The 25,729-nt window shown below is 36.1% G+C and overlaps 1 protein-coding gene across 4 annotated transcripts in view; it reads right to left on the reverse strand.

The window, feature by feature from the left end:
* The window catches only part of MICU1 (mitochondrial calcium uptake 1), a 223,646-nt gene that overhangs the window by 78,290 nt on the left and 119,627 nt on the right, over nt 1-25,729 (reverse strand). For all 4 annotated transcript variants that reach the window (XM_006077074.4, XM_006077073.4, XM_006077072.4 and 1 more), the window contains 2 exons: nt 18,485-18,567; nt 13,895-14,092 (listed from right to left, as the gene is read on the reverse strand). In XM_006077074.4, coding sequence (XP_006077136.4) covers nt 13,895-14,092; nt 18,485-18,567 — 281 coding nt within the window. The remainder of the gene's footprint in view (nt 1-13,894; nt 14,093-18,484; nt 18,568-25,729) is intronic.

Genomic DNA, 25,729 nt, shown 5'->3' on the forward strand with positions numbered 1-25,729 from the left:
CAGCTTTCTTTATAGTCCAAATCTCACCTCCATACATGACTACTGGAGAAACCATAGCTTTGACTAGACGGACCTTTGTTGACAAAGTAATGTCTCTGATGTTTAATATGCTCTCTAGGTTGGTCATAACTTTCCTACCAAGGAGTAAGTGTCTTTTAATTTCATGGCTGCAATCACCATCTGCAGTGATTTTGGAGCCCCCCAAAATAAAGTCTGACACTGTTTCCACTGTTTCCCCATCTATTTCCCATGAAGTGATGGGACCGGATGCCATGATCTTCGTTTTCTGAATGTTGAGCTTTAAGCCAACCTTTTCACTCTCCTCTTTCACTTTCATCATGAGGCTTTTGAGTTCCTCTTCACTTTCTGCCATAAGGGTGGTGTCATCTGCATATCTGAGGTTATTGATATTTCTCCCGGCAATCTTGATTCCATCTTGTGCTTCTTCTAGCCCAGCGTTTCTCATGATGTACTCTGCATATGAGTTAAATAAGCAGGGTGACAATATACAACCTTGATGTACTCCTTTTCCTATTTGGAACCAGTCTGTCGTTCCATGTCCAGTTCTAACTACTGCTTCCTGACCTGCATATAGGTTTCTTAAGAGGCAGATCAGGTGGTCTGGTATTCCCATCTCTTTCAGAATTTTCCACAGTTTATTGTGATCCACACAGTCACAGACTTTGGCATAGTCAGTAAAGCAGAAATAGGTGTTTTTCTGGAACTCTCTTGCTTTTTCCATGATCCAGCAGATGTTGGCAATTTGATCTCTGGTTCCTCTGCCTTTTCTAAAACCAGCTTGAACATCTGGAAGTTCACGGTTCATGTATTGCTGAAGCCTGGCTTGGAGAATTTTGAACATTACTTTACTAGCATGTGAGATGAGTGCAATTGTGCAGTCGTTTGAGCATTCTTTGGCATTGCCTTTCTTTGGGATTGGAATGAAAACTGACCTTTTCCAGTCCTGTGCCCACTGCTGAGTTTTCCAAATTTGCTGGCATATTGAGTGCAGCACTTTCACAGCATCATCTTTTAGGATTTGAAATACCTCAACTGGAATTCCATCACCTCCACTAGCTTTGTTCATAGTCATGCTTCCTAAGGTCCACTTGACTTCACATTCCGGGATGTCTTGCTCTAGGTGAGTGATCACATCATCATGATTATCTGGGTCTTCAATATCTTTTTTGTACAGTTCTTCTGTGTATTGTTGCCACTTCTTCTTAATATCTTCTGCTTCTGTTAGGTCCATACCATTTCTGTCCTTTATTGAGCCTATCTTTGCATGAAATGTTCCCTTGGTATCTCTAATTTTCTTGAAGACATCGTTAGTGTTTCCCATTCTGTTGTTTTCCTCTATTTCTTTGCACTGATTGCTGAGGAAGGCTTTCTTATCTCTCCTTGCTATTCTTTGGAACTCTGCATTCAGCTTTATAGCTGAATTTATAGCTGCATTATAGCTTTCCTTTTCTCCTTTGCTTTTCACTTCTCTTCTTTTCACAGCTATTTGTAAGGCCTCCCCAGACAGCCATTTTGCTTTTTTGCATGTTTTCCATGGGGATGGTTTTGATCCCTGTCTCCTGTACAACGTCAGGAAACCTCCATCCATAGTTCATCAGGCACTCTATCAGATCTAGGCCCTTAAATCTATTTCTCACTTCCACTCTATAGTCATAAGGGATTTGATTTAGGTCATACCTGAATGGTCTAGTGATTTTCCCTACTTTCTTCAATTTAAGTTTGAGTTTGGCAATAAGGAATTCATTTTCTGAGCCACAGTCAGCTCCCGGTCTTATCACTTATATGTAAATCTAAGAAAATGATACAAATGTGCTTATTTCTAAGACAGGAACAGACTCAGATATAGAACACAAACTTATGGTTACCAAAGGGGATAGCTAGAGGCAGAGGAGGGAAGATAAATTAGGAGTGTGGGATTAACATATATACACTAGTATATATAAAATAGGTAAACAGCAAGGAGCTAGTGTACAGCACTGGGAACTATACTCCGTATCTTACAATAAGATATAATGGAAAATCTGAGAAAGATATGTATGTATAATTTAATCACTTCTGTACACGTGAAACTAATAGAACATTGTAAATTACATATACTTCAATTTAAAAAAAGAGCAGACTGTAGAGGTAGACTGCCTAGAATCAAATATCAGCTCCTCCTTTATCATGTTAGGGACCTTGTGTAAATTACTTAACTTCTTTGGTTCTTCGCTTTCTCATTTGTTAAATATGGATAATTATAATGCCAATCAAATAGTGTTGTGCAGATTAAATGAAAATAATGTAATAAGGCATCCACAATAGTGCTTGACTTCCAGTGAACTCAAGAGATATGTTGGCTAGTATTTTTGTTATGTAATATATACTCAATTTTTTGTTAAAACATTTGATACTTCTACAACAGACTGTTGTAGCTAGGAGAGTAGCTACTGATAAAACATTCACAATGATCTTTTATATTACTTTCCATTTTACTGTATCACATTCAACTATACTGCATATTAAGCATTCTGCTGTGTGCAGAAGATATTAAGAAGAGGTGGCAAGAATACACAGAAGAACTGTACAAAAAAGATCTTCACGACCCAGATAATCATGATGGTGTGATCAGTGACCTAGAGCCAGACATCTTAGAATGTGAAGTCAAGTGGGCCTTAGAAAGCATCACTACAAACAAAGCTAGTAGAGGTGACAGAATTCCAGTTGAGCTATTCCAAATCCTGAAAGATGATGCTGTGAAAGTGCTCAATATGCCAGCAATATGCCAGCCACTCAATATGCCAGCAAATTTGCAAAACTCAGCAGTGGGCACAGGACTGGAAAAGGTCAATTCATTCCAATCCCAAAGAAAGGCAATGCCAAAGAATGCTCAAACTACTGCACAATTGCACTCATCTCACATGCTAGTAAAGTAATGCTCAAAATTCTCCAAGCCAGGCTTCAGCAATATTTGAACTGTGAACTTCCTGATGTTCAAGCTGGTTTTAGAAAAGGCAGAGGAACCAGAGATCAAATTGCCAACATCTGCTGGATCATGGAAAAAGCAAGAGAGTTCCAGAAAAGCATCTTTTTCTGCTTTACTGACTATGCCAAAGCCTCTGACTGTGTGGATCACAATAAACTGTGGAAAATTCTGAAAGAGATGGGAATACCAGACCACCTGATCTGCCTCTTGAGAAATCTGTATGCAGGTCAGGAAGCAACAGTTAGAACTGGACATGGGACAACAGACTGGTTCCAAATAGGAAAAGGAGTACGTCAAGGCTGTATATTATCACCCTGTTTATTTAACTTCTATGCAGAGTACATCATGAGAACCGCTGGACTGGAAGAAGCACAAGCTGGAATCAAGCTTGCCGGGAGAAATATCAATAACCTCAGATATGCAGATGACACCACCCTTATGGCAGAAAGTGAAGAGGAACTCAAAAGCCTCTTGATGAAAGTGAAAGTGGAGAGTGAAAAAGTTGGCTTTAAAGCTCAACATTTAGAAAATGAAGATCATGGCATCCGGTCCCATCACTTCATGGGAAATAGATGGGGAAACAGTGGAAACAGTGTCAGACTTTATTTTTGGGGGCTCCAAAATCACTACAGATGATCACTGCAGCCATGAAATTAAAAGACGCTTACTCCATGGAAGGAAAGTTATGACCAATCTAGATAGCATACTCAAAAGCAGAGACATTACTTTGCCAACAAAGGTTCGTCTAGTCAAGGCTATGGTTTTTCCTGTGGTCATGTATGGATGTGAGAGTTGGGACTGTGAAGAAGGCTGAGCACCAAAGAATTGATGCTTTTGAACTGTGGTGTTGGAGAAGATTCCTGAGAGTCCCTTGGCCTGCAAGGAGATCCAACCAGTCCATTGTGAAGGAGATCAGCCCTGGGATTTCTTTGGAAGGAATGATGCTAAAGCTGAGACTCCAGTACTTTGGCCACCTCATGCGAAGAGTTGACTCATTGGAAAAGACTCTGATGCTGGGAGGGATTGGGGGCAGGAGGAGAAGGGGACGACAGAGGATGAGATGGCTGGATGGCATCACTGACTTGATGGACGTGCGTCTCAGTGAACTCCGGGAGTTGGTGATGGACAGGGAGGCCTGGCGTGCTGCGATTCATGGGGTCGCAAAGAGTCGGACACTACTGAGCAACTGATCTGATCTGATCTGATCTGTGTGTAAGACTAAAGAAATTATCACTGCATTCTGATTTCCAAAGAGTTGACCTATGAACTTTTAACACACTGGTACACAGCTCATTCATAAATTGAGAAGTGTCTGTGTTCTACTAAAAAAAATGGTTAATAAGACTATTTGAATGATAAGAGTGAGGAAAAATTTCCACCAGAGAAAAATCAAATTTTCATGATTTATGAGGCCCTTTTTTTCTTGTGGCCAGTTTAGTTAACTTAGAATGTGAATTAAAGATATGTGATGACAAGAAAATAATGGTGATTGCCAAGTATGATAAGAGGTATCACTAACATATCGACTTTGGAATTACAATGCTATCTGCAAATTAAAAAAAAGTATTATTCTCTAAGTTTTCTGCACTTTAATGATCAATCTGAAATGTCAGATTCAGAAGTACTAATTAATATCTTTAAAAAAATAATGCCTAGATCATATATGTTTAAGCACCAAAGTTTCACTCAAACTTTCCTTTCATTCTCCAAAAGATATGAAACAATAAGCACTGTTTTATGCAATTTTTATAGAATAATTAATTAAGGTTACATTTACATCAAAGGAGCTTTGTATCACCATAGACATTCTACCATGGATAGACTTTCCATCTGATTCTACCTACAAGCAGCAAATGACAGCAAACTTGAGCTATAGGGTGTAAAGGGAATTGCAAGAAACTAAATCAGAGTTTGGCTTTAGGTTTTACGTGTTTTCTTATTAAACTAACTTACCCTGAGAGTTAACTTGGTTTCATCAGGGCAAAACTTTGGACCTACCTGACAATATGCTACAGAGAGAAGACAGAATGAGCTTTAAAAAGTGTTGACATCAAGTCATGAGTGACTGACTTATAAAGAATTATTGTGGGCCCTTAAATTTTTATTCTATCATTTTTATACATTTCTATTTTAAAAATTTTAATTGGAGGCTAATTACTTTACAATAGTGTGGTGGTTTTTGCCATACATTCAGGATGTGTTCCCCATCCTAATCCTTCCTCCCACCTCCCTCCCCATCCCATCGAACCTGGACTGGTGATCTAGTTCACATGATAATATACATGTTTCAATGCTATTCTCTCAAATCATCCCACCCTCGCCTTCTCCCACAGAGTTCAACAGTCTGTTCTTTACATCTGTGTCTCTTTTGCTGTCTCGCATATAGAGTCATCATTAACATCTTTCTAAATTCCATATACATGTGTTAATATACTATATTGGTGTTTTTCTTTCTGACTTACTTCGCTCTGTATAATAGGCTCCAGTTTCACTCACCCCATCAGAACTGATTCAAATGTATTCTTTTTAATAGCTGAGTAATATTCAATTATGTATATGTACCACAGCTTTCTTATCCATTTGTCTGCCGATGAACATCTAGGTTGCTTCCATGTCCTGGATGTGCGTGGATTTATCTCTGGGCTTTCTATTTTGTTCCATTGATCTATTTCTGTCTTTGTGCCAGTACCATACTGTCTTGATGACTGTGGCTTTGTAGTAGAGCCTGAAGTCAGGCAGGTTGATTCCTCCAGTTCCATTCTTCTTTCTCAAGATTGCTTTGGCTATTCAAGGTTTTTTGTAATTCCATACAAATTGTGAAATTATTTGTTCTAATTCTCTGAAAAATACCATTGGTAGCTTGATAGGGATTGCATTGAATCTATAGATTGCTTTGGGTAGTATACTCATTTTCACTATATTGATTCTTCCGATCCATGACCATGGTACATTTCTTCATCTATTTGTGTCATCTCTGATTTCTTTCTTCAGTGTTTTATAGTTTTCTATATATAGGTCTTTTGTTTCTTTAGGTAGATTTATTCCTAAGTATTTTATTCTTTTTGTTGCAATGGTGAATGGAATTGTTTCCTTAATTTCTCTGTTTTCTCATAGGAATGCAAGGGATTTCTGCATGTTAATTTTATATCCTGCAACTTTACTGTATTCATTGATTAGCTCCAGTAATTTTCTGGTGGAGTCTTTAGGTTTTCTATGTAGAGGATCATGTCATCTGCAAACAGTGAGAGTTTTACTTCTTCTTTTCCAATTTGGATTCCTTTTATTTTCCTGCTATGATTGCTGTGGCCAAAACTTTCAAAACTATGTTGAATAGTAGTGGTGAGAGTGGGCATCCTTGTCTTATTCCTGACTTTAGGGGAAATGCTTTCAATTTTTCACCACTGAGGATAATGTTTGTTGTGGGTTTATCATATATGGCTTTTATTATGTTGAGGTATGTTCCTCCTATACCTGCTTTCTGGAGGGTTTTTATCATAAATGGATGTTGAATTTTGTCAAAGGCTTTCTCAGCATCTATTGAGATAATCATATGGTTTTTATCTTTTAATTTGTTAATGTGGTGTATTACATTGATTGATTTGCGAATATTGAAGAATCCTTGCATCCCTGGGATAAAGTCCACTTCGTCATGATATATAATCTTTTTAATATGTTGTTGGATTCTATTTGCAAGAATTTTGTTAAGGATTTTTACATCTATGTTCATCAGTGATATTGGCCTGTAGTTTTCTCTTTTTGTGCCATCTTTGTCCGGTTTTGGTATTAGGGTGATGGTGGCCTCAGAATGAGTTTAGAAGTTACCTTCCTCTGCAATTTTCTGGAAGAGTTTGAGTAGGATAGGTGTTAGCTCTTCTGTAAATTTTTGGTAGAATTCAGCTGTGAAGCCGTCTGGTCCTGGGCTTTTGTTTGTTGGAAGATTTCTGATTACGGTTTTGATTTCTGTGTTTGTGATGGGTCTGTTAAGATTTTCTTTCTTCTTGGTTCAGTTTTGGAAAGTTATACTTTTCTAAGAATTTGTCCATTTCTTCCAAGTTGTCCACTTTATTGGCATATAGTTGCTGATAGTAGTCTCTTATGGTCCTTTGTATTTCTGTGTTGTCTGTTATGATTTCCCCATTTTCATTTCTAATTTTGTTGATTTGATTCTTCTCCCTTTGTTTCTTGATGAGTCTGGCTAATGGTGTGTCTATTTTATTTATTTTCTCAAAGAACCAGCTGTTAGCTTTGTTGATTTTTGCTATGGTCTCTTTTGTTTCTTTTGCATTTATTTCTGCCCTAATTTTTGTGATTTCTTTCCTTCTACTAACCCTGGGGTTCTTCATTTCTTCCTTTTCTAATTGCTTTAGGTGTAGAGTTAGGTTATTTATGTGATTTCTCTCCTGTTTCTTGAGGTAGGCTTGTATTGCTATGAACCTTCCCCTTAGCACTGCTTTTACTGAATCCCATAGGTTTTTGGTTGTTGTGTTTTCATTCATTTCTATGCATATTTTGATTTCTTCTGTGACTTGTTGGTTATTCAGATGTGTGTTGTTTAGCCTTCATATATTTGTATTTTTTATAGTTTTTTCCCTGTAGTTGACATATAATCTTACCACATTGTGATCAGAAAAGATGCTTGAGAGGATTTCAATTTTTTTGAATTTACCAAGGCTAGATTTATGGCCCAGGATGTGATCTATCCTGGATCTATATTTTAAAGTAATGATTATTTCATGTTACCTACCCAATTTGTTAATTCTTATAGGATTGGTAGGTATCTAGATATTAAAAATAAGTAAAGTAAAGCATAAAAATAAACAAAAAAGCAAGAAATAAAAGTATTTTATATGGTGAAAGAATAGATTCCTTTTTTTTTTTTTAAACACTTGGGAAAATAATGCTTGCTAAAGGCCTTTTCTCAACAGAGTTTTATAAGCATAAAGCAGTTTATGCTGGCTATAAACTTCAAATTTTTTACAAAAGATAAACTGGTAAAAAATTTTATTATCATAACCAAATATAACTAGATTTTTTATAGTGGGGACTGTTATCTTAATAACAAGGTTAAAGGGTTTTTTTGTTCATTTGTTTTTTAAGCCTTTAAACATATACTTCGTTCCCTAAAGTTATAAATCGGTAAAAGAATCAAGTACTCTCTAATAACTCTTTTAATGATTTTTGGAAAATTCAAGTTGAAAACATCTAAGGATGAAATAAGAAATGGTAGATTTATTACCATCTACATTCTGCTTTGTAGAGGCAAAAATAGAAGAATAAAACTAAAAAAAAAGAAGAAAAAACCCAACAAACATGCCTCATTTTGTTTCTTAGATTTAGTTAAATCAAAGTCAATTCTCATTTTTAAGTTTACATAATAAGAATCAGTTTCCCAGGAGGAAAAAAGCCCAAAACAGACTATTAAGATAAAAAGAAATTTGCTTTGCCAAGAGTGTTCTAGTTCCTGAAAATGTTTGGTTGCCTTCTGGTCTCCTTTCCAACAATCTTTTGGCCAAGAAAAGAGCTGAGGTTTGTCTTTTAATACGGTCTTCCACTGAGGCAACAAAGATTTAATTCTACTTTAGTACTTTAAAGAGATTAGTACAAGGATGTCAGCTTGATGATGTAAAGGGTAGGTGATTCTGGAATTCTTTAATATTAAGTTCCTTACAATTTAAATTAAATTAACCCTCATTTTTTTGCTCTACTCTTAATGGCAGATGAGAATAATTAGCATAGATTTTTATGTCGCCTTGTTATCTTTCTTTCTGATTGAACAAATCTAGTTAACATCAATATTTTTTTTCTTGAAGACTGGGAATATGAGACAGTCATTGTTACCCTCTGAATTATACATAATTTGCCTTCAGATAACTGATACTCATTCCATTTTAAAATGTGATACTCTGGTTGGTAATGCAATAAGCATGTGAACCCCAAAACTTATAAAAAGATGTTACAAATTGGAATTCTGTTAGATGATACTCTTTCAGTTTGCCTCTTGTGTATTCTGAAGTTGCCTTCTTCCTTGTATAAATTAGTTTTTACTTTTCTTTGACATAATGACAGCTCCTTTTTCTCCTCCCCCCAAATTAAAATTAATCATAATCTTTCAAAGAGTTCTCTATTACCTTTCATTTTTGACTGACATCCTACTTGCTGCAGTCCTCAAGAAATCAATGAATATATTAACTGAAATTAGACTTGGCACCTGTCTCCAAGGAACTCAGCTCAATAGTTCTTGGTAGACTTAGATGGAATTTTTAATAACTTCAAAGGAGCTATTTTAAAAAACTGTGCATTTTTGATATTAAGCCACTATGATTTATTAAAATGCATGTATATGTGGCTTTTATATGCATATGAAAAGTTAAGTATTTAATTAAATAGTTCATAATTTTATCCCAAGTCATTATAACTGCTTTTCCCAATAGCCTTAAACACAAAGGCATTTCACCATTACTAACTCATCTTTTCTTATAAAACTGGGCATTCTAAAGTCATTCTTTTAAATCCATGTTTTCTGAGTTCCCAAATAAAGACAAAGGGTATAAAAAAACAAATATGACCAGAGTTAAGAGCATTAAAACACAAAAAATCTAACAAGTCAATGACTGTTATGAAAAGAAACTAAATAGGTAGTTTACATAGTATTTTATAAACACAAAGAATGGTGTATTTCTTTTCAGTCATAAGACTCAATTTGAGGGGCAAAGGAACTAGAAAAACATGGTGTTGAAAAGGGAAACTATAAATATTCAGAAAATTTTTTTTTTTTCTGTTCCTAAATTTCTGAACATTTTTTCTTTAGAGCTCCAAATAAGTCATGTACAGAAACCTCATCTCAGACTAAAAGTAATAACAATCAGATAATGAACAGAAAAGAGCTTAGTCTGAAAGGCTGAGTTGGAATCCTGATTGTACCATTTACTACCTCTGTAACTTTTATCTTTTCGAGTTTCAGTTTCTATAGCTGTAACACGGGTATAATACCACCAAATCTAATAGGGTTGGTGATGATTAAAATAAAGAAGGCATGTAATATCTACACATTGTCTGGCTCATAGTAGGCATTTGATAGATTTTGTTCATGGACTTTTTCCCTTCCCTGACCCGTGTGGAAATTAAATTTGACAGATAAATAGTATTCTCTTCACTCTCAAAGCTACTGTGGTGAGAAAAAGACAGAAGTAACTAAATGGAGGTATAAATCTCCTTGATCTAAAATTTTAAAGTAGTTTAGTAAGCAATGAAATAAAACTTGTAAGAGATAAATAAAATGATGGAACTTATAAAACCCATGTGAAAGTTAAGATAATGTTAATCATTTCTATTTTCCTCTTGGCTGTGATGATATTATATTTCATATTCAGTGAGGGGAAAAATTATCTAAACTTCAAAAACTAAAATTAAAAGTGTTTGATAAAAACAAAATTTGCTTCCATTTTCCAGATGTTTTATCAGAAAACTATTTCAAAATCAAAGTAAGGATTTTCGGTCATTCGTCTGGGATGATCTGTTTACGTGTCTACTATGTGCCAACTGATATACTGAAGGGTAGAGGGTATATAAAAGAAGGTGGAAGGATAACTATTAAAGGCATGGTACATGCCAAGTGTTTCAGGCACACATCACTGTGTTAGTTCAGTGGGGCTGCCATAACAGACTACCAACTGGGTGACAAACAGCAGAAATTAATTTTTTCACAGTTCTGGAGGCTGGAAGTCCAAGATCAAGGTATAGGCCGAGTTGCTTTCCTCTGAAGCCTCTCTCCTTGGTTTGCAGTTGACTGTCCTCTTGCTGTCTTTTCACATGGTTGTCCCTCTATGTAAGTTCACCCCTGGTGTGTCTGTGTCTCTTTCCAAATTTCCATCCTTATAAGTTTACCAGTAAGACAGGATTAAGGCTCACCTTAATAGCCGCATTTTAACTTAATCATCAGATAGATCAGATCAGATCAGTTGCTCAGTCGTGTCCGACTCTTTGTGACCCCATGAATCACAGCACACCAGGCCTCCCTGTCCATCACAAACTCCCGGAGTTCACTCAGATTGACGTCCATCGAGTCAGTGATGCCATCCAGCCATCTCATCCTCTGTCATCCCCTTCTCCTCCTGCCCCCAATCCCTCCCAGCATCAGAGTCTTTTCCAATGAGTCAACTCTTCGCATGAGGTAGCCAAAGTACTGGAGTTTCAGCTTTAGCATCATTCCTTCCAAAGAAATCCCAGGGCTGATCTCCTTCAGAATGGACTGGTTGGATCTCTCCAAATTGGGTTTGGGGATTCAATACAGAAACTCTGGTGTAGGGGTGGGGAGGGACGGACACAATTCAGCTGATAAGAAACACCATCTCACTTAACCACCACTATGTTGTACAAAGGAGAATCTAGGCTTTGAGAGAATAAATAACTCATCACAGACAGCCAGTAAGTGGTAGAAATAAAATTTTAACCAAGGTCTCATTATGAGTATACCAGAACCTTTGCTCTTTCTGCTATTCATACCTCCTCAAAGAATTACGCATCTAGTTAGGAAGACACAGTACTGATCCATGAAGTTTTAAATATGGGGGTTATTCATTCACTGATCTTGTGCCATTAAATGGAAAGAATGGACTTAAGATTAGTAAACATTTTTATGTAATAAATAGGATTTTTTTTATGTGGTAGGCTGGGTTCTTTTACAAAAGTCTGTTTGTTCCCTTACATGAGGGATTGTGGATTGTCAAACAGAACAATTTTGGTATGTCTTGGCCTTGACTACAGATAATCCAAGTCAGTGTCAAATAGAAGACAGCTATCTGGAGTAAATATCTTAGATATAACTGTCTTTTAGATCTCTTTTCTTCAGCATTTGGGTGTAGTCTACGTGCGGGTACACATGTATGAAGTCCCTAATTCCTAATCTGCTTTATAAGATTCTATTTCATTGGCAATCTACATGGTACGTTAGTGGGCTTTAAGCTCTCCAGCATCTCAGGATAAAAGACAAAGGTCCATGTTATGTCTCTTGAGACTCTGTCATGTGTCCAAGAATGAGTGTCAGGCTAGACTGTGGTAAAGCCGGCATCTGCTCCATATTCTGATGACCCTGTACTGTTGTTTAAAGTTTGTTAAAACTGCCATTCTGACTTGTGCTTTATCTTCTAACTATATTTTATTTTATGCTAAATTGTAATTATATAATTAATAAGTTAAATAATTTCGCATTCCCAAATTATGTTATAATGTTTTCAAAGAAGACCATTTCAGGTATGCATACAAGGGGCCAAGGCATATGTCTAGAATCCTAGTACATAGGAACTCTTACACAAAAACAGTTGGGTTCCTGAAAGCAGGATGTAAAACTCCCATGTGAAAAATGTCCTCCTTACACCAGCAGGAAACAAAGAAAGGCAACTGTGGACAAGTAACTAAAACATATGGGGGACTAAAGGAAGATAAGAACTATTTTAACAAAATCTGTTTGACAGATATCTCTTGACTTTGACTCCCTTTTTCTGGTGATAAGAATGCAAACTTCATAAAGCTAAGTTGCTTCTCTCTGCTCAACTTAGTATATAAACATTTAGCCTGAGCCACTTCTTTGGGTCTTCATTTTTTTTACGGGGATTCCCATGTATGTGTAAAAATCTGTATACTTTTCTCTTGTTAATCTGTCTTACATTAATTTAAGACTCAGGCCCAGATGGAGACCCCAGGAGGATAGAGGTAAAGTTTTGTGCCCCCTGCACTATATATAAAATAAATAAATACTTACCAAGTATTACAGGGGCTACAAGAGACTCTTGAAGGAGGCTGAATTGCAGAGAACCATTACTTTGTTATTTTAAGGTACATTCCTTAAATATTAATTATTCTATTTCCAAAAAAACAGTGTGAAAGCACATTCTAAAGTTAGATCTGATTTTTAGTATGATCTATTATTCTGCTTCTCTTCTAGAGAATGAATATTAAATACTGTTCTGATCAATAATAGGAATTCAGTTAGGATTTTTTAAACTGTTTCAACTGAGGTAAGTGGGTGGAAGAGGTGGGAGTAGTATATTAGAATCTTGGGGGAAAGATGGGAGAGCAGATAGAGAAGTAATATTCAGAGTTTAAAAACAAAGCAGCACTTTTCTCCAATACTTTTTTGTGTTTTTAGTCACAGTATTTAATGTTTCAAAATTTCAAATAACATTAAAAGCAGGGCATATGTTAACCCAAAAAAGGGGGTGGAGAAACACCAGCATAAGGGAATTTTTTCAAATCTGAGGAAATCAGAGACTTCATTTTTTTGTCCTCAAACAAAAATGCATACAAAAGGCATTTAATGCATGTTTTGAACCGAATAGACTCATTAGCCAACTAATCCAAAAGTACTTAATTCAACAAATATAGGCACAGAAAAAGGTAATAATACTGTTAGAGAGTTGTGTCCAGGAATTGAATACCATGACGGTCTAAACTTTAAGTGGAAAAGTAAATCCTCAAACCCAGCATGACACCTTTGTAACTCTGAGTACATGTCTCTTTCTGACCTTTTGTGTTTCCAGCTGTTATTACCTTCGTAAACTTTCATAGAAAGAGCTCCTTATTATCCTCCCTGCTTTCATCCCCTGATGCCTTTTACACAATAAGCATACATGCTCAGGTTGAGAACTGCTGTGAGTCCTGAATTTCTGTTTCCTCAAGCTGAGCATCCAGAGACAACTAAGATTTTCAATTTAGACTTCTTGGGCTTTCAGTCCTAGAATCATATTATTTCCTACTTGCTGTCAGGCTGCAGATCACTGATAAGGTTCAAACCAATCAGTTCTCATGGTTAGAGGTAGATAAAAAGAATACCTATAGTGCAGGCCCCTCCCAGCCCAGAGGCTCTTCGTGGGTACATGATGGACAGCGTCCTGAAGTCCAAGAAATACCTACCTCCAGCTTCAGAACATCGTGCTGCAGTTTACGCTGAAATTCAAGGAAGTTTTTGATCGTCAGCTTCCCCTTAAGATCAGCTCCAAAAAAGTAGGTTGTGAGGGCTGAACACAAGCCGGACTTGAGGGTGTTACCAGTTGTAGGACGATCTCTGTGACGCATTCCCATGCTGGTTTGGGAGCGAATAATGCTCTGAACCTAATGGAGAAGCAAACCCCAGTCCATAAAAATATTACAAGGTAGAAAATGTAGAAGACTAAAGAGTAATAAGAATCAACTAGAATCAACTAGTTACTATCTGCCTACACTGTGCTACAATTCTCTCTTTTAATGCTCACAACAATCCTATGAGATAAGTCCAATGGTATCCTCATTTTACAGATGAAGAATTTGAGGTATGCTGTTGAGTAACTTGCTTGGAGTCAAGTAGCCAGCAAGTAATAGAACTGGTAACACACATGCTTGACACCTTTATAATTGGGATGCTCTTAAAAATATCTCTTGAGAAAAAAGTATGCATTTGTTTTAGGCTCAAAACCTCACACACAACACTAAAATAATCATCAAACTCACAGTAATACCTTCCATATCTCAGGAGACTTTTAAAAATTTCACACTTCTACTATTGACTCTCCAGTTGTGATGAGAGGCAGTACAGCTATAGGCAAATACTTGATATCTAAGAGAGGTGACACATTAACTAGAATGAGAATGCGAAATATAAAGTTGGTACGGAGCAATTCTCCAAGAGAAGATAGGGAATTAGTTTAATCTTTGAGAAATTTTAAATGAGATTTTGAGAAAGAATAATTTTGGGGGCTAGCAACCATGGCCTAACTATTGATATACAAAATGAGCTTTTTGATGCAAGTCTATGATTGCTAAGCATTTTTCCCCCACTGGTTCCTGCAGTCTTTTCTACCTCTTTACAAGCTAATAAAAACAACTATTCAGAATAAAATTGTGATATGTAAAGACAGATAAAGTTATATTATAATAGATAAATAATATATATAGCCTTGTGAATAATGATTTTTAAATTGCTAAATTAGAAAAGTATAATATTTAAAAACTTAAAGATGTGTAACAATGGATTTACTTATTTAAATGTCTTTATTTTATTTATTACCTATGACCATACAAAAGACTTACTTAACCCAACTGAATAGTCCCTGGCTCTAAAAGGTAACAGTAGTATAATGGAAAGACATGAGATGAGGAATCAGGAAACATGGGGTCTAATTATGTTGCTCTACAGTACAAGCACAATTTATATAGGTCATTTAACTTCTTTGGGCCTTAGTTTTCTCACTGGAAAAGTTCCTGGTTAGAGTACACTGTCTCTAAGTTTCCTTATAACTATAAGTTAATATCATAAATGCTTCTGATTATGATTTTTTTCTGGGTTCATGTTTTATCAAGTGAATAAGACTGTTTGATGTTTGTTTTTCATGCACATGGAGATTTGAAAGATGGATTTTCAAATTATTTACGTTGAGGATTTTTAGACTTCAAATTGAAATATAGGATAATCAGTGCAGTGCTGCTTATATTTGAAGGCAATACACAATTCATTTTCTCTGCCTAACTGTGAGAACTGAAGAATTTTTTAGTAGCAGTGAATCAACACTGAGTACCCCTGTCAGGACCTGTCATGATTTAAATTTTGCCTGTGCTGTAATATTGTAGCTTATACACTTTCTATGGTGGAAACTGTATGTTAGCTTCAAAAATGTGGTGCTGACAGTCTGTGTGAAAATTTCATCCCCTTTCTCTGTCTCATAGCTGACAGGTATTATTTCTCATACTTTAATACTAAAGAAATTTCTGTCATGGCCTGGGTGAATGTAGCCCTGAAAGTTATATGAGTTTTTAAAAAAAAATCTTTGGGCTAGGTTAGTTCTATTTTATGATCTGCTATGAAATGGGTTAAGGAAAAGGATCCATGTGGAAGAAAGATCAGAGAAAGCTCACACTTTATTTAGAGCAGAGGAATGCTTTTTATTTTATTTTTTATTATTTATTTATTTTGGCTGCACTACACAGCATGTGGGATCTTCTCTGACCCGTTAGGACCAGGGATTGAACCCATTCCTCCTGTGGTGGGAGTGCAGAGCTCTAACCACTGGACCACCAGGGAAGTCTGAGTAATGCTTTTTAGTAATTTATGTTTATGTGTGACGAAAGTGATTTTTGAAAAACGATGAATGAAAGAGTCACATCAGGTATTAGTCTGCCTCATGTCACCTTCACTTGGAAGACACATAATGATGAAATGTGTGTGTCTTCATACTGGTCTGTTTAACTTTTTAAAATATGCTTGACAAACATTCTGTCAAGAAAATACCTATTTAGCTAGAAATTAAAGCAAAGTTTGAATGACTGAAAACTTAGTGCATTTTTGACCTAATGAATTATTATATTGCCCAAAAATGTAAAACACAGAAAGATGAAGCTGAGAAACTTCTAATAAGAGCTATTCATCCCTGAGTTACCTTATAATTACTTTTCTTTTTCTAAAGAGTTTTTACATCAAAATTTCTTGTGATCAATATTACAAGTTGCATTAGTTTAACACATCCAGTTATCAGGGGATCATATTAGATGAAATTTATATTCTCTTCTCTGTCAGGTGAACAGAATGGTGAAGTGATTGCTACAAGTCATTCAGCTCAACAGCAATGGCAAAAATATTGGTGAGGATGTGGAGAAAAGGGAACTCTCATGCACTACTGGTGGGAATGTAAACTGGTGTAGCCACTATGGAAAACAGCATGAAAGTTTCTCAAAACATTAAGACCGGAACTGCCATATTCAGCAACTCCACTTCTGAGTATTTATCCAAGGGAAATCAAATCACTGTGTCCAACAGATATCTTCAGCTCCCCACCATATTCACTGCATTATTATTTACAATAGCCAGGACATGGAAACCTAAGTGTCCCACTGGCAGATGAAGGATACAGAAAATATCACACACATACACACGCGCACACACACAAGGGAATGTTACTGAGACATAATAAAAGAAGGAAATTTTGCCATTTGTGACAACATGGATAAACACTGAGGACATTATGCTAAATCAAGTGTCAGACAGAGAAAGGCTAATACTATATGATATCACTTATATGTGGAATCCAAAAAATAGCTGAACTCATCGAGAACAGATCACTGGTTGCCAGAAGCGAGGGGTTGAGGGTGGGCAAAAGGAATGAAGGTGGTCTAATGGTATAAACTTCTAGTTATAAGATAAACAAGCCTTGGGGATGTAAGCATGGAGATGATAGTTAACAAAACAAAATTGTATATTTGAAAGTTGCTAAGAGAGTAGATCTTAAAAGTTCTCATCACAAGAAAAAAATTATAACTGTGTGACAATGAATATTAACTAAACTTATTGTGGTAACATTGCAAAAAAAAATATATATAGGTCAAATCATTACATCACACACCTAAAACTAATACAATAAGTTAACTATATCTCAATAAAAATAAAATAGTTCTGTATAAAGTAAAGTAGTTCTGTATAAAATAAAATTTAAAATACCAAAATAAGTTCTATTTAAAATCATTTGATGCCACCCAGTAATATCAGTAAAGTGCAGAAATACAGAAAACTGAAGGTATTGGATGGACATAGCTTGCAAATTGAATAAATATCTATAGGTATTTTGAAATATTTGTCTCTGTGTAGTTCTTACTTAAAGATACACTATACCTGATACTTTTTCCTACTTCCTTTTTGCCCCTTTACTCATTTTGACTACAAAAGTACTTTCTTGCACATATATATTTTTTCCTGTTTTGAAAACACTTCTATTAATCATAATAATTATACTTGAAGAGGTACCATGATCCTCCAAGGACAGAAGTTTGATGGAAATGTAATCTCTTCCTAGAATTCAGAAGAAACTATATACATTTATGGCCTTCCCTGGTGGCTCTGATGGTAAAGAATCTGCCTGCAATGCAGGAGACCCAAGTTCAACCTCTGGGTCAGGAGGAAGATATCGCCTAGAGAAGGGAATGGCTACCCACTCCAGTATTCTTGCCTGGGGAATCCCATGGAAAAGAAGAGCCTGGTGGGCTACAGTCCATGGTGTTGCAAAGAATCGGACACAACTGAACGACTAAGCACAGCACAGCACGTACATTTATGGCTAGGACCTGGTACAGTAAAAGGTATGGTATCATTTTTCCTTCCCTCATAGAAATCCTTTCAGAACATATGTCATACATCCTTGTATTCTGGAATTTCCTGGCACAAAGAAGCTATTTAATAAATACTGACTGAATATATGATTGAACAGCCATAACTTAGCCTCTCAACATTAGAGTCTAATTCATGTTGGGGAATTAGAGCAACCTTGACCTGAATCATATGATGAAATAATTCCTTACATTTAGAGTAAAAACAAACAAAAACCCCTCACCTATTGTAAGTGGAGATAATTCTGAAAAATGATACTTTAGGTACTTCAAAAATTGGATAGCATCAGAATATACTATCAAGGCCAAAGTAACTCCAAGGCACATGAAAATGTGTTAAACATTAATGTATTTAAAGGAAATTTCCAGGAAACTTGCCTGTTCAAACTCTTCCATGTCTACTTCTCCATCTCCATTCAAGTCAAACATCTTGAACGCAATTTCAAAATTTCTCTGAGGAGCTGTAAGTTAGGAAGGAAGGAATAGCAGGAGGGAAGGAGGAAGGAAAGAGAAAAATATTTAGAAGGTATTGACCAAAAATAAAATCACTGCTTTTTAAGAAAAAAGGATGGTTAAACATTAAAATGTAACTTCAAGTCAAAGAATGCCACCACATTTATCTTGATTGACCTTTTACAACAGTTCTTAAAACCAAGAGAATTTTACCATGGCCAGTAAAGATAGTACTTATCCATCTTCGTGTTTCAACACTCTCTTAAATACTTTACTTTCTTAGAAACCATCTTCTTTTAATTGAATAACTTTAATGTTGTTCTGTTATTTAAATACAGTGTTATTTATCTGGGCATGAAAGTCTATTTGGGATGAGATATACTGCTGCAAAGTAAGAAGCTGAAACTATCTTTGTCTTGCCTTTTTAAAACAAGCTAGCTTTCTACCTTGTTCTTTCTAGTCTCTCCATTGTAAGTATAATCAGGAGTTCGGTGGATATCACTCTGCCAACAGGTTATTATTGACACTTTATCGATACCATTCTCCTCAGCGTCACTACAGCTCTGTGGTAAGGCAGAAAAGCACACGGTCAGCGACCCAGCCCCCTATTTTAATTGTATCAGCTTGATACATAAATTACTGAGTAAAGTATACTTACATGTTTAAAAATCAAAATGAAAAATGCAAAGCTTCAGAAGACATTATATTTTTTTCCCTTAAGTGAATGGTGAAAGTGTTTCAAGACTTCTTTAAAGTCCCAGATCAATCAAAATACAATTATTATATTTGAACATTAGGATAAAATATAAATTCAACAGCCCTCCTCTCCTTCCTTACCATGCTAAATATTCTAGTAAAGAAAACTAGGGACTTGGTGGCGCCCAGGCTCAATCCCTGGTTGGGGAACTAAGATCCCACAAGCTGTGTGGCATGGCCAAAAAAAAGAAAACTAAGTCACTTACTTCCTTCGGTGCTTCAAATTTATATAGCTATAGAAAATAAAAGTAAAATTTCCTATATATAAATTTTCAGTTAACATCACTTTTAGTTAAAAAAATTAAAGACAATACGTAGACAAAAAAGTAAAGAAGGGCTTAGTATATTATGCATTACTGTACACAGTTCATATTCCTGTCCTGCTCATTAATTTGTCAGTATCCACACTTTCTAAGCTTAAATTCCATTTTCAGCTAGCGAGCCTACTAGGTGGGTAAGCTCCTGGTTTTTAGTTGCCTGGATGAATCGTATGCTTCTCAGTTTCCATCCGCCTGTTTCACTGGATAATGGCTTCCAACAGGTTTGCTTTTCTTAGGCCACCAGTATGATTGCTGAGAAGGATGTAGGGCAGGGGGGTGGGGATTAGATTTTTGTATATTTATTGTCACTTCTTAAATTATTCCCATTTGTCTGGATGCTATCTTTTACTGAAGAGTTACTATGCGCCAAGCACTGAACTGGATAATTTTAAGCTGTTTTCCAATTTTGTACTCTCAATCCTAAAATTATTTCTTTCTTAATTTTTTTTTTAAACAGAGTAGGATGTTGGGGCTCCAAGCCACTAAATGACTCGCTCAAATCACACAGCTAATAGGCAACAAACAGAACTGATAAGTGACTAAGGTCAACAATGACTTCAAACCCATAAACTATTCATTATGTTCCACAGCCTCCAACATGAAAATTGTGGTTCTTATAATAATAAACACATACTCTTCATTCTGGTATGTTCTAACTTAGAAATAAAACAACACAACATGACTCACTGGTTATGTCAGTCTCTGAAATAGCTTAGAGTTTCAAGTTTCATCTAAAGGACATTCCTAATATCAAAGAAACATTGCATGTGCAATGCTCAGTAGTTTAAGCTTAGTTGCAATCACAGGCATAGGTAACATCAGATTCTGTAATGGGTTTGTCATGTTTTTTAAAAATTCTGAATATAAATTGTTCTTCCCTGTTGTCTCACAAGCTTAGCTCACTTCACTCACATACATTATTTACCTAATCCTTGTAGATACTTGAAATTTTAACAACTGCAGACAATGTGAGGCCACTGAAAGTTTTAAGCAGGGGAATGCCACAATCACACAGGCATTTAAAAAGAACTTCTCTGGCTACAGTATGAAGAATGTACTGGAAAACAAAATTTAGTCTCAGAGAACATCATTAAAGCTCCTGAAACTTGAAAATGTGAACTGAGGTGATGGCAGTGGTCGTGGAGAGAAGAAAACAAATTTGAAATGAGGCAGAAAGTATATTACTTAATGATTAATTAGCTGTGATGAACTGAGAGTAAAAAAGGCTGACAGCATGACTGGCTTAGGCTACCCGGTAGCTTACATATCATTAAAAAGAAAAAGACAATGTAGAAGTTTTGAGAAAAATTATTTCAGACAAGATCTGCTGAATTCAAGGAGTCCACAGCATATTCTGATGAAAATGTTCAGGAGATAGCTGGAAATATGGGTCTAAAGCTTAGAAGAGAGAGCTTAAAGCTAGTAGTCACATTAGCATAAACAGATACACACCTACATAGGCATGCTCAGTCGTGTCTGACTCTTTGTGATCCTATGGACTGTAGCCCACCAGGCTCCTTCATCCATGGGATTATCCTGGCAAGAATAATGGAGTGGGTTGCCATGCCCTCCTCCAGGGGATCTTCGCAATCCAAGGATCAAACACACACCTCCTGCATTGCAGGCAGATTCTATACCACTGAGCCACCCGGTTAGCTTCAAAGACCTGAAATGAAGATGTCCAAGGAGAACTGAAGATTGAGGAGAAGTGTACAGAAAGGATAGAAAGTAGTTGGAAGCTAATATTTAAGGTGAAAGTAAAAAGAGAGGAAGCAGTGACAAAGTGGTATCACACCACCAAGAGAAATGTGGTTCAAAATGAATACAAATAGGGGAAGATCTGGCCAGAGGCACTCAAAGGGTTGCTATTCATGAATTACAGCAGCATTCTCATTTCCTGTCTTCACTGATTACAGAGACAACGCAGAGTTTTTAAATTTTTAGGTTTATTATGATCTTCTATTCCTACTATCTTACAAGTTCTGTGATGGCATACGCACAAGCATTTAAAAGACTGAATGAGTTATTCTGGCAACTCATACTTATATGGTCTCCTACAACTAAGGTTAAATTCACTTTTACCAAACAAAGAACATCTTGTACTGCTTGAGGTTTCTTTATCTTTTTAATCCTGGCTTACTCTCAAACACAGTATTTGCTTTACGTGGAATGACTTTAAGAGTGTTTATTCAAGAATATGCGTTGACACTCTCAGGCTGAGCTCTTGTGCCCTGGTCACTGATACAGCATGTCAGGACAGCAGCCGTGCACATTCTGATCTCATTTAGGCCTTAGCAGTCTATCACCCAAGGTCCTTCCTTCAATCTTCATTTGCTGATCATATCAAAGCACTCAAGACAAGCAAAAAACCAGCTTGCCTTAAGTGAAACATGCTACACAGGAATAAGCTGCTAGGCAATTTTCTTGTACTCTCTTGTCTCCCTGTGAAAGTAGACTTCAGAGTAACTTTTAAATCCAGATGCTCTGGAAAGCTAAAAGTATCTTGAGTTTACATTAATTCACAACCTATTGCCATAGAAAGGTAGAGAGAGGGGAATTCTTTTGAATTTCAGGCTACTTGTACAGTGAACAGTGAAGCTTCGCCCCACCCGTCCTTGTGTTAATGATTCAATCTATTTTCTACACAGCAATATCTAAAACAATCCTATGTTGGGACTGATTAAAACAATGAGATTCTATACAAAGTTCATCACTCTACATCTTTTACCTATAATTCCATGATAGTTTTTACTACAAGTAAATGGAGATACATTAGATCTTGTTCTAGTGTAGAATAAAACATTTTTATGTTATTCTATTATTGACAATAATGACAATAGCAACAACAACTCTAGATTTGTTCAAAGCACAGTAGATTTTTCTACACTGTTTTAGTAATAAGTAAAAAACCATGTTTTTCTATGTATGTAAGTCAAATAATTAGATAGCAACAACATTAGGTGTCTCAAGATTTCCATGACTGTTTCACTTACTTTTTTTTAATAGAAAATGCAAAAGACTTGGGCTCTAATTCTGATTTTTCCAATCTAATGAGTTATTATGCCTTAAATTCTTTTTTGGTAGCACTGATGGGATGAACAAAAAAACCTGAATAGGTTAGATTCTAAACAAGTTTTTTATTTTCTGTTAGCTTGGTTCTCCTACCACAAAATTCCTACCTTATTATTCCTGTTATAAAATGATGCATAGGACAAATGAGGTAATTAATATGCAATATCAGAGAACTCTGAGTGAGGAGAAAAAACTGTATATAGTATGATGAACCTCCATTCAGTGATGAACCTGCCTAATGAATTTGTAAGGATGATCATATAGCCTCTGATTATTTCTGAGGGAGGTCACCGCTTGCAATGCTGGCCAGCAATGGCCATATTAATTGAACTTTTTTTCTCATGCAGAATGGGCTTCCCAGGTCGTTCAGTGATAAAGAATTTCCTTGTCAATGCAAGGAGACACAGGAGATATGGGTTTGATCCCTGGGTCAAGAAGATCCCCTGGAGGAGGAAATGGCAACCCACTCCAGTATTCTTGCCGGAGAATCCAATGGATATAGGGGCTTGGTGGGCTACTGTCCACAGAGTTGCTAAGAGGTGGATACGACTGAGCACACACCCACCACCACCTTCTCATGTAGAGCTCAAATCTAATTCTTTGTAGCTCTTACAAACTGTCCTAATTTAATTTTTGAGAGAAATGCAAAATATAACTGCTTCTCACCTTTATGATGTCCCTCTGAATACGTAAGAACATAGCGTCATGTCTCTACTAAAGATTTCTCAGAACCTCTTTCCAGAACGTCAAGGTTATTTTGTAATAGCCTTCTCTGGGGTACTTTTGGTGACCAATGGCTCCCATAAATGCAATATTCTAAAATGGTTAATTCTGGAATGACTTATCCTTTCTAGTAACAGTAGGACTTCTCTGCAGACTAATAACATTTTTCTTACATGAGGGCATAATGTTTTGCTTTTCCACATTAGGCTAGAGCAAAGGAGTAGAAAAACCTGCAAGATTAGATTTCAAAAAAGTTGCCCTCTCTCAATTCTCCTGAATTCTTCAAGGTATGACGGCTAGGTGCAGTCTGGAACAATCTTTCTGCTGTTGTTGTTTTTTTTTTTTTTAACATAGACTGGAAGCACTGTAGTTGTATTGTAGTATTTCCCTGGGATAATTCAGCTTCCAAAGGACGCTGCATAAAGTGAAAATATCCTAAGAATTTTTAAAAAACATACGTAAGCAAGAGCAGATCAATTTTCTTTTCAATGACATACTTGCTTTCTAAGTCTGATCTGATTTCTGTTAGTAACTATTTTACAGGTACTCTTTGATAATCTATTAGCCTTTTCAGCATTTTGTAATATTAGGTTTCATGTTACGTGCCAGGCTAACATGATAGCTAGCAAATGGACTGCAAATATTTGAAAAACAAAAGACCTAAAGAATCATAAAATCTAAGGACAAAGTCAAGAAATATTTATTATAAAGCTATACATTTTATATTTTATTTTTATATATAGTTAACTTTGTATAGAGGCATATTTATGTGAGGGGCTTCCCAGGTGGTGCTAGTAGTAAAGAATCCACCTGCCAATGCAGGAGACACAAGAGACACAGGCAGGTTCAATCCCTGGGTTGAGAAGATCCTCTGGAGTAGGAAATAGCAACCCATTCCAGTATTCTTGCCTTGAAAATTTCATGGACAGAGAAACCTGGCAGGTTACAGTCCACGGGGCTGCAAAGAATCAGACATGACTAAGATACTGAGCACTCCATATTTATGTGAAGCAAGGCATGTGTGTGTGGGCATGCTCAGTCCTGTCCCACTCTGCAACCCCACTTACTGTAGCCCACCAGGCTCCCCTGTCCATGGAATTTTCCAGGCAAGAAAATTTTCTAGGCATTCTACTGGAGTGGGTTGCCATTTCCTGCTCCAGGGTATTTTCCCAACCTAGAGATGGAACCCACGTCTCTTGTGTCTCCTGCATTGGCAGGGGGATTCTTTACCACTGCTCTACCTGGGAAGCAAGACATAGCATGAACAGTATCAGTGGCTCAAAAACTTAACAGTTACACACTTTCTGTTTCAACTCCGAAGTCCCATAGACAGGCCTGCCCTCATCTTTGTCTTGTAGAATAATGTACTAAAATATCCACTATTAATTGTGCAATCCATCTGAAGTCACTGGAGATGATGAAAATAACTATAATATTTTGTTCTGTAATCAAGAAATGATTATTCTTAAAATGCAAGATGTGAAACAGCAAATAAAAAAATCCACATCTACTATAATTGGTTACAGAAGACACTGTACTGTGAAATAAAGTTAAAATCAAGATTTTCTCTGTTGGTTGTATTAGAATTACAATTTAAAACACTGTCATAACTTTTAGACTATACTAACAAATTTTAGTTAATAACCATTTAGTGACTCAAATATGCTCAAACAAGGGTAAGTTAATTGGACTGTTTCCTGAATATGTTTTCTGTAGTTGTGCAGCTGTATGTTCCCATTAAGTTGACATACAGGGGAATCAAACTATATAATATAAAACAATGAACACTTTACCACTTAAAATATCTAGTTTCTCCCATGATGAGCAATTTGAAATGATAAAATGGTACAACATTTTTATTGATAACTTCTGGAATCCAATATCAAGAAAATTTCCTTAGTGGAGGAAAAAAAGACAGTAAGGTGATCTGAAATAGCCAAAGTTAATGGTATGTAAATATATCAATCTAGTTCTTCTTCTTAGGTTTGCTCTTTTAACATGGTGGAGCGGGAACCCTCCATGATTGAAATGACAAATGCCAAAGATAAAGAAAAAGAGGCCCCAATTATCCAGGAGGAAAAAAAGTTATAAAGAAAAAAGTATTGAGTTGTATCATAATTTTCCACAACACTTGAATACTGCAGAGCAAGTTCTATAGAATCTTGAGGGAAAGCAATTTTAAGGGTTACATACAAGTCAACTCATCATTTATCTACATTAGCAACAGAAGATAGTCTCAGACATTCAAGGACTTAGAAATTGTATAATCCACAAAACTTTCCTAACAATATTCCACAAA

Source organism: Bubalus bubalis, chromosome 4 (genome assembly GCF_019923935.1).
Source record: "Bubalus bubalis isolate 160015118507 breed Murrah chromosome 4, NDDB_SH_1, whole genome shotgun sequence".
Taxonomy (NCBI): domain Eukaryota; kingdom Metazoa; phylum Chordata; class Mammalia; order Artiodactyla; family Bovidae; genus Bubalus; species Bubalus bubalis.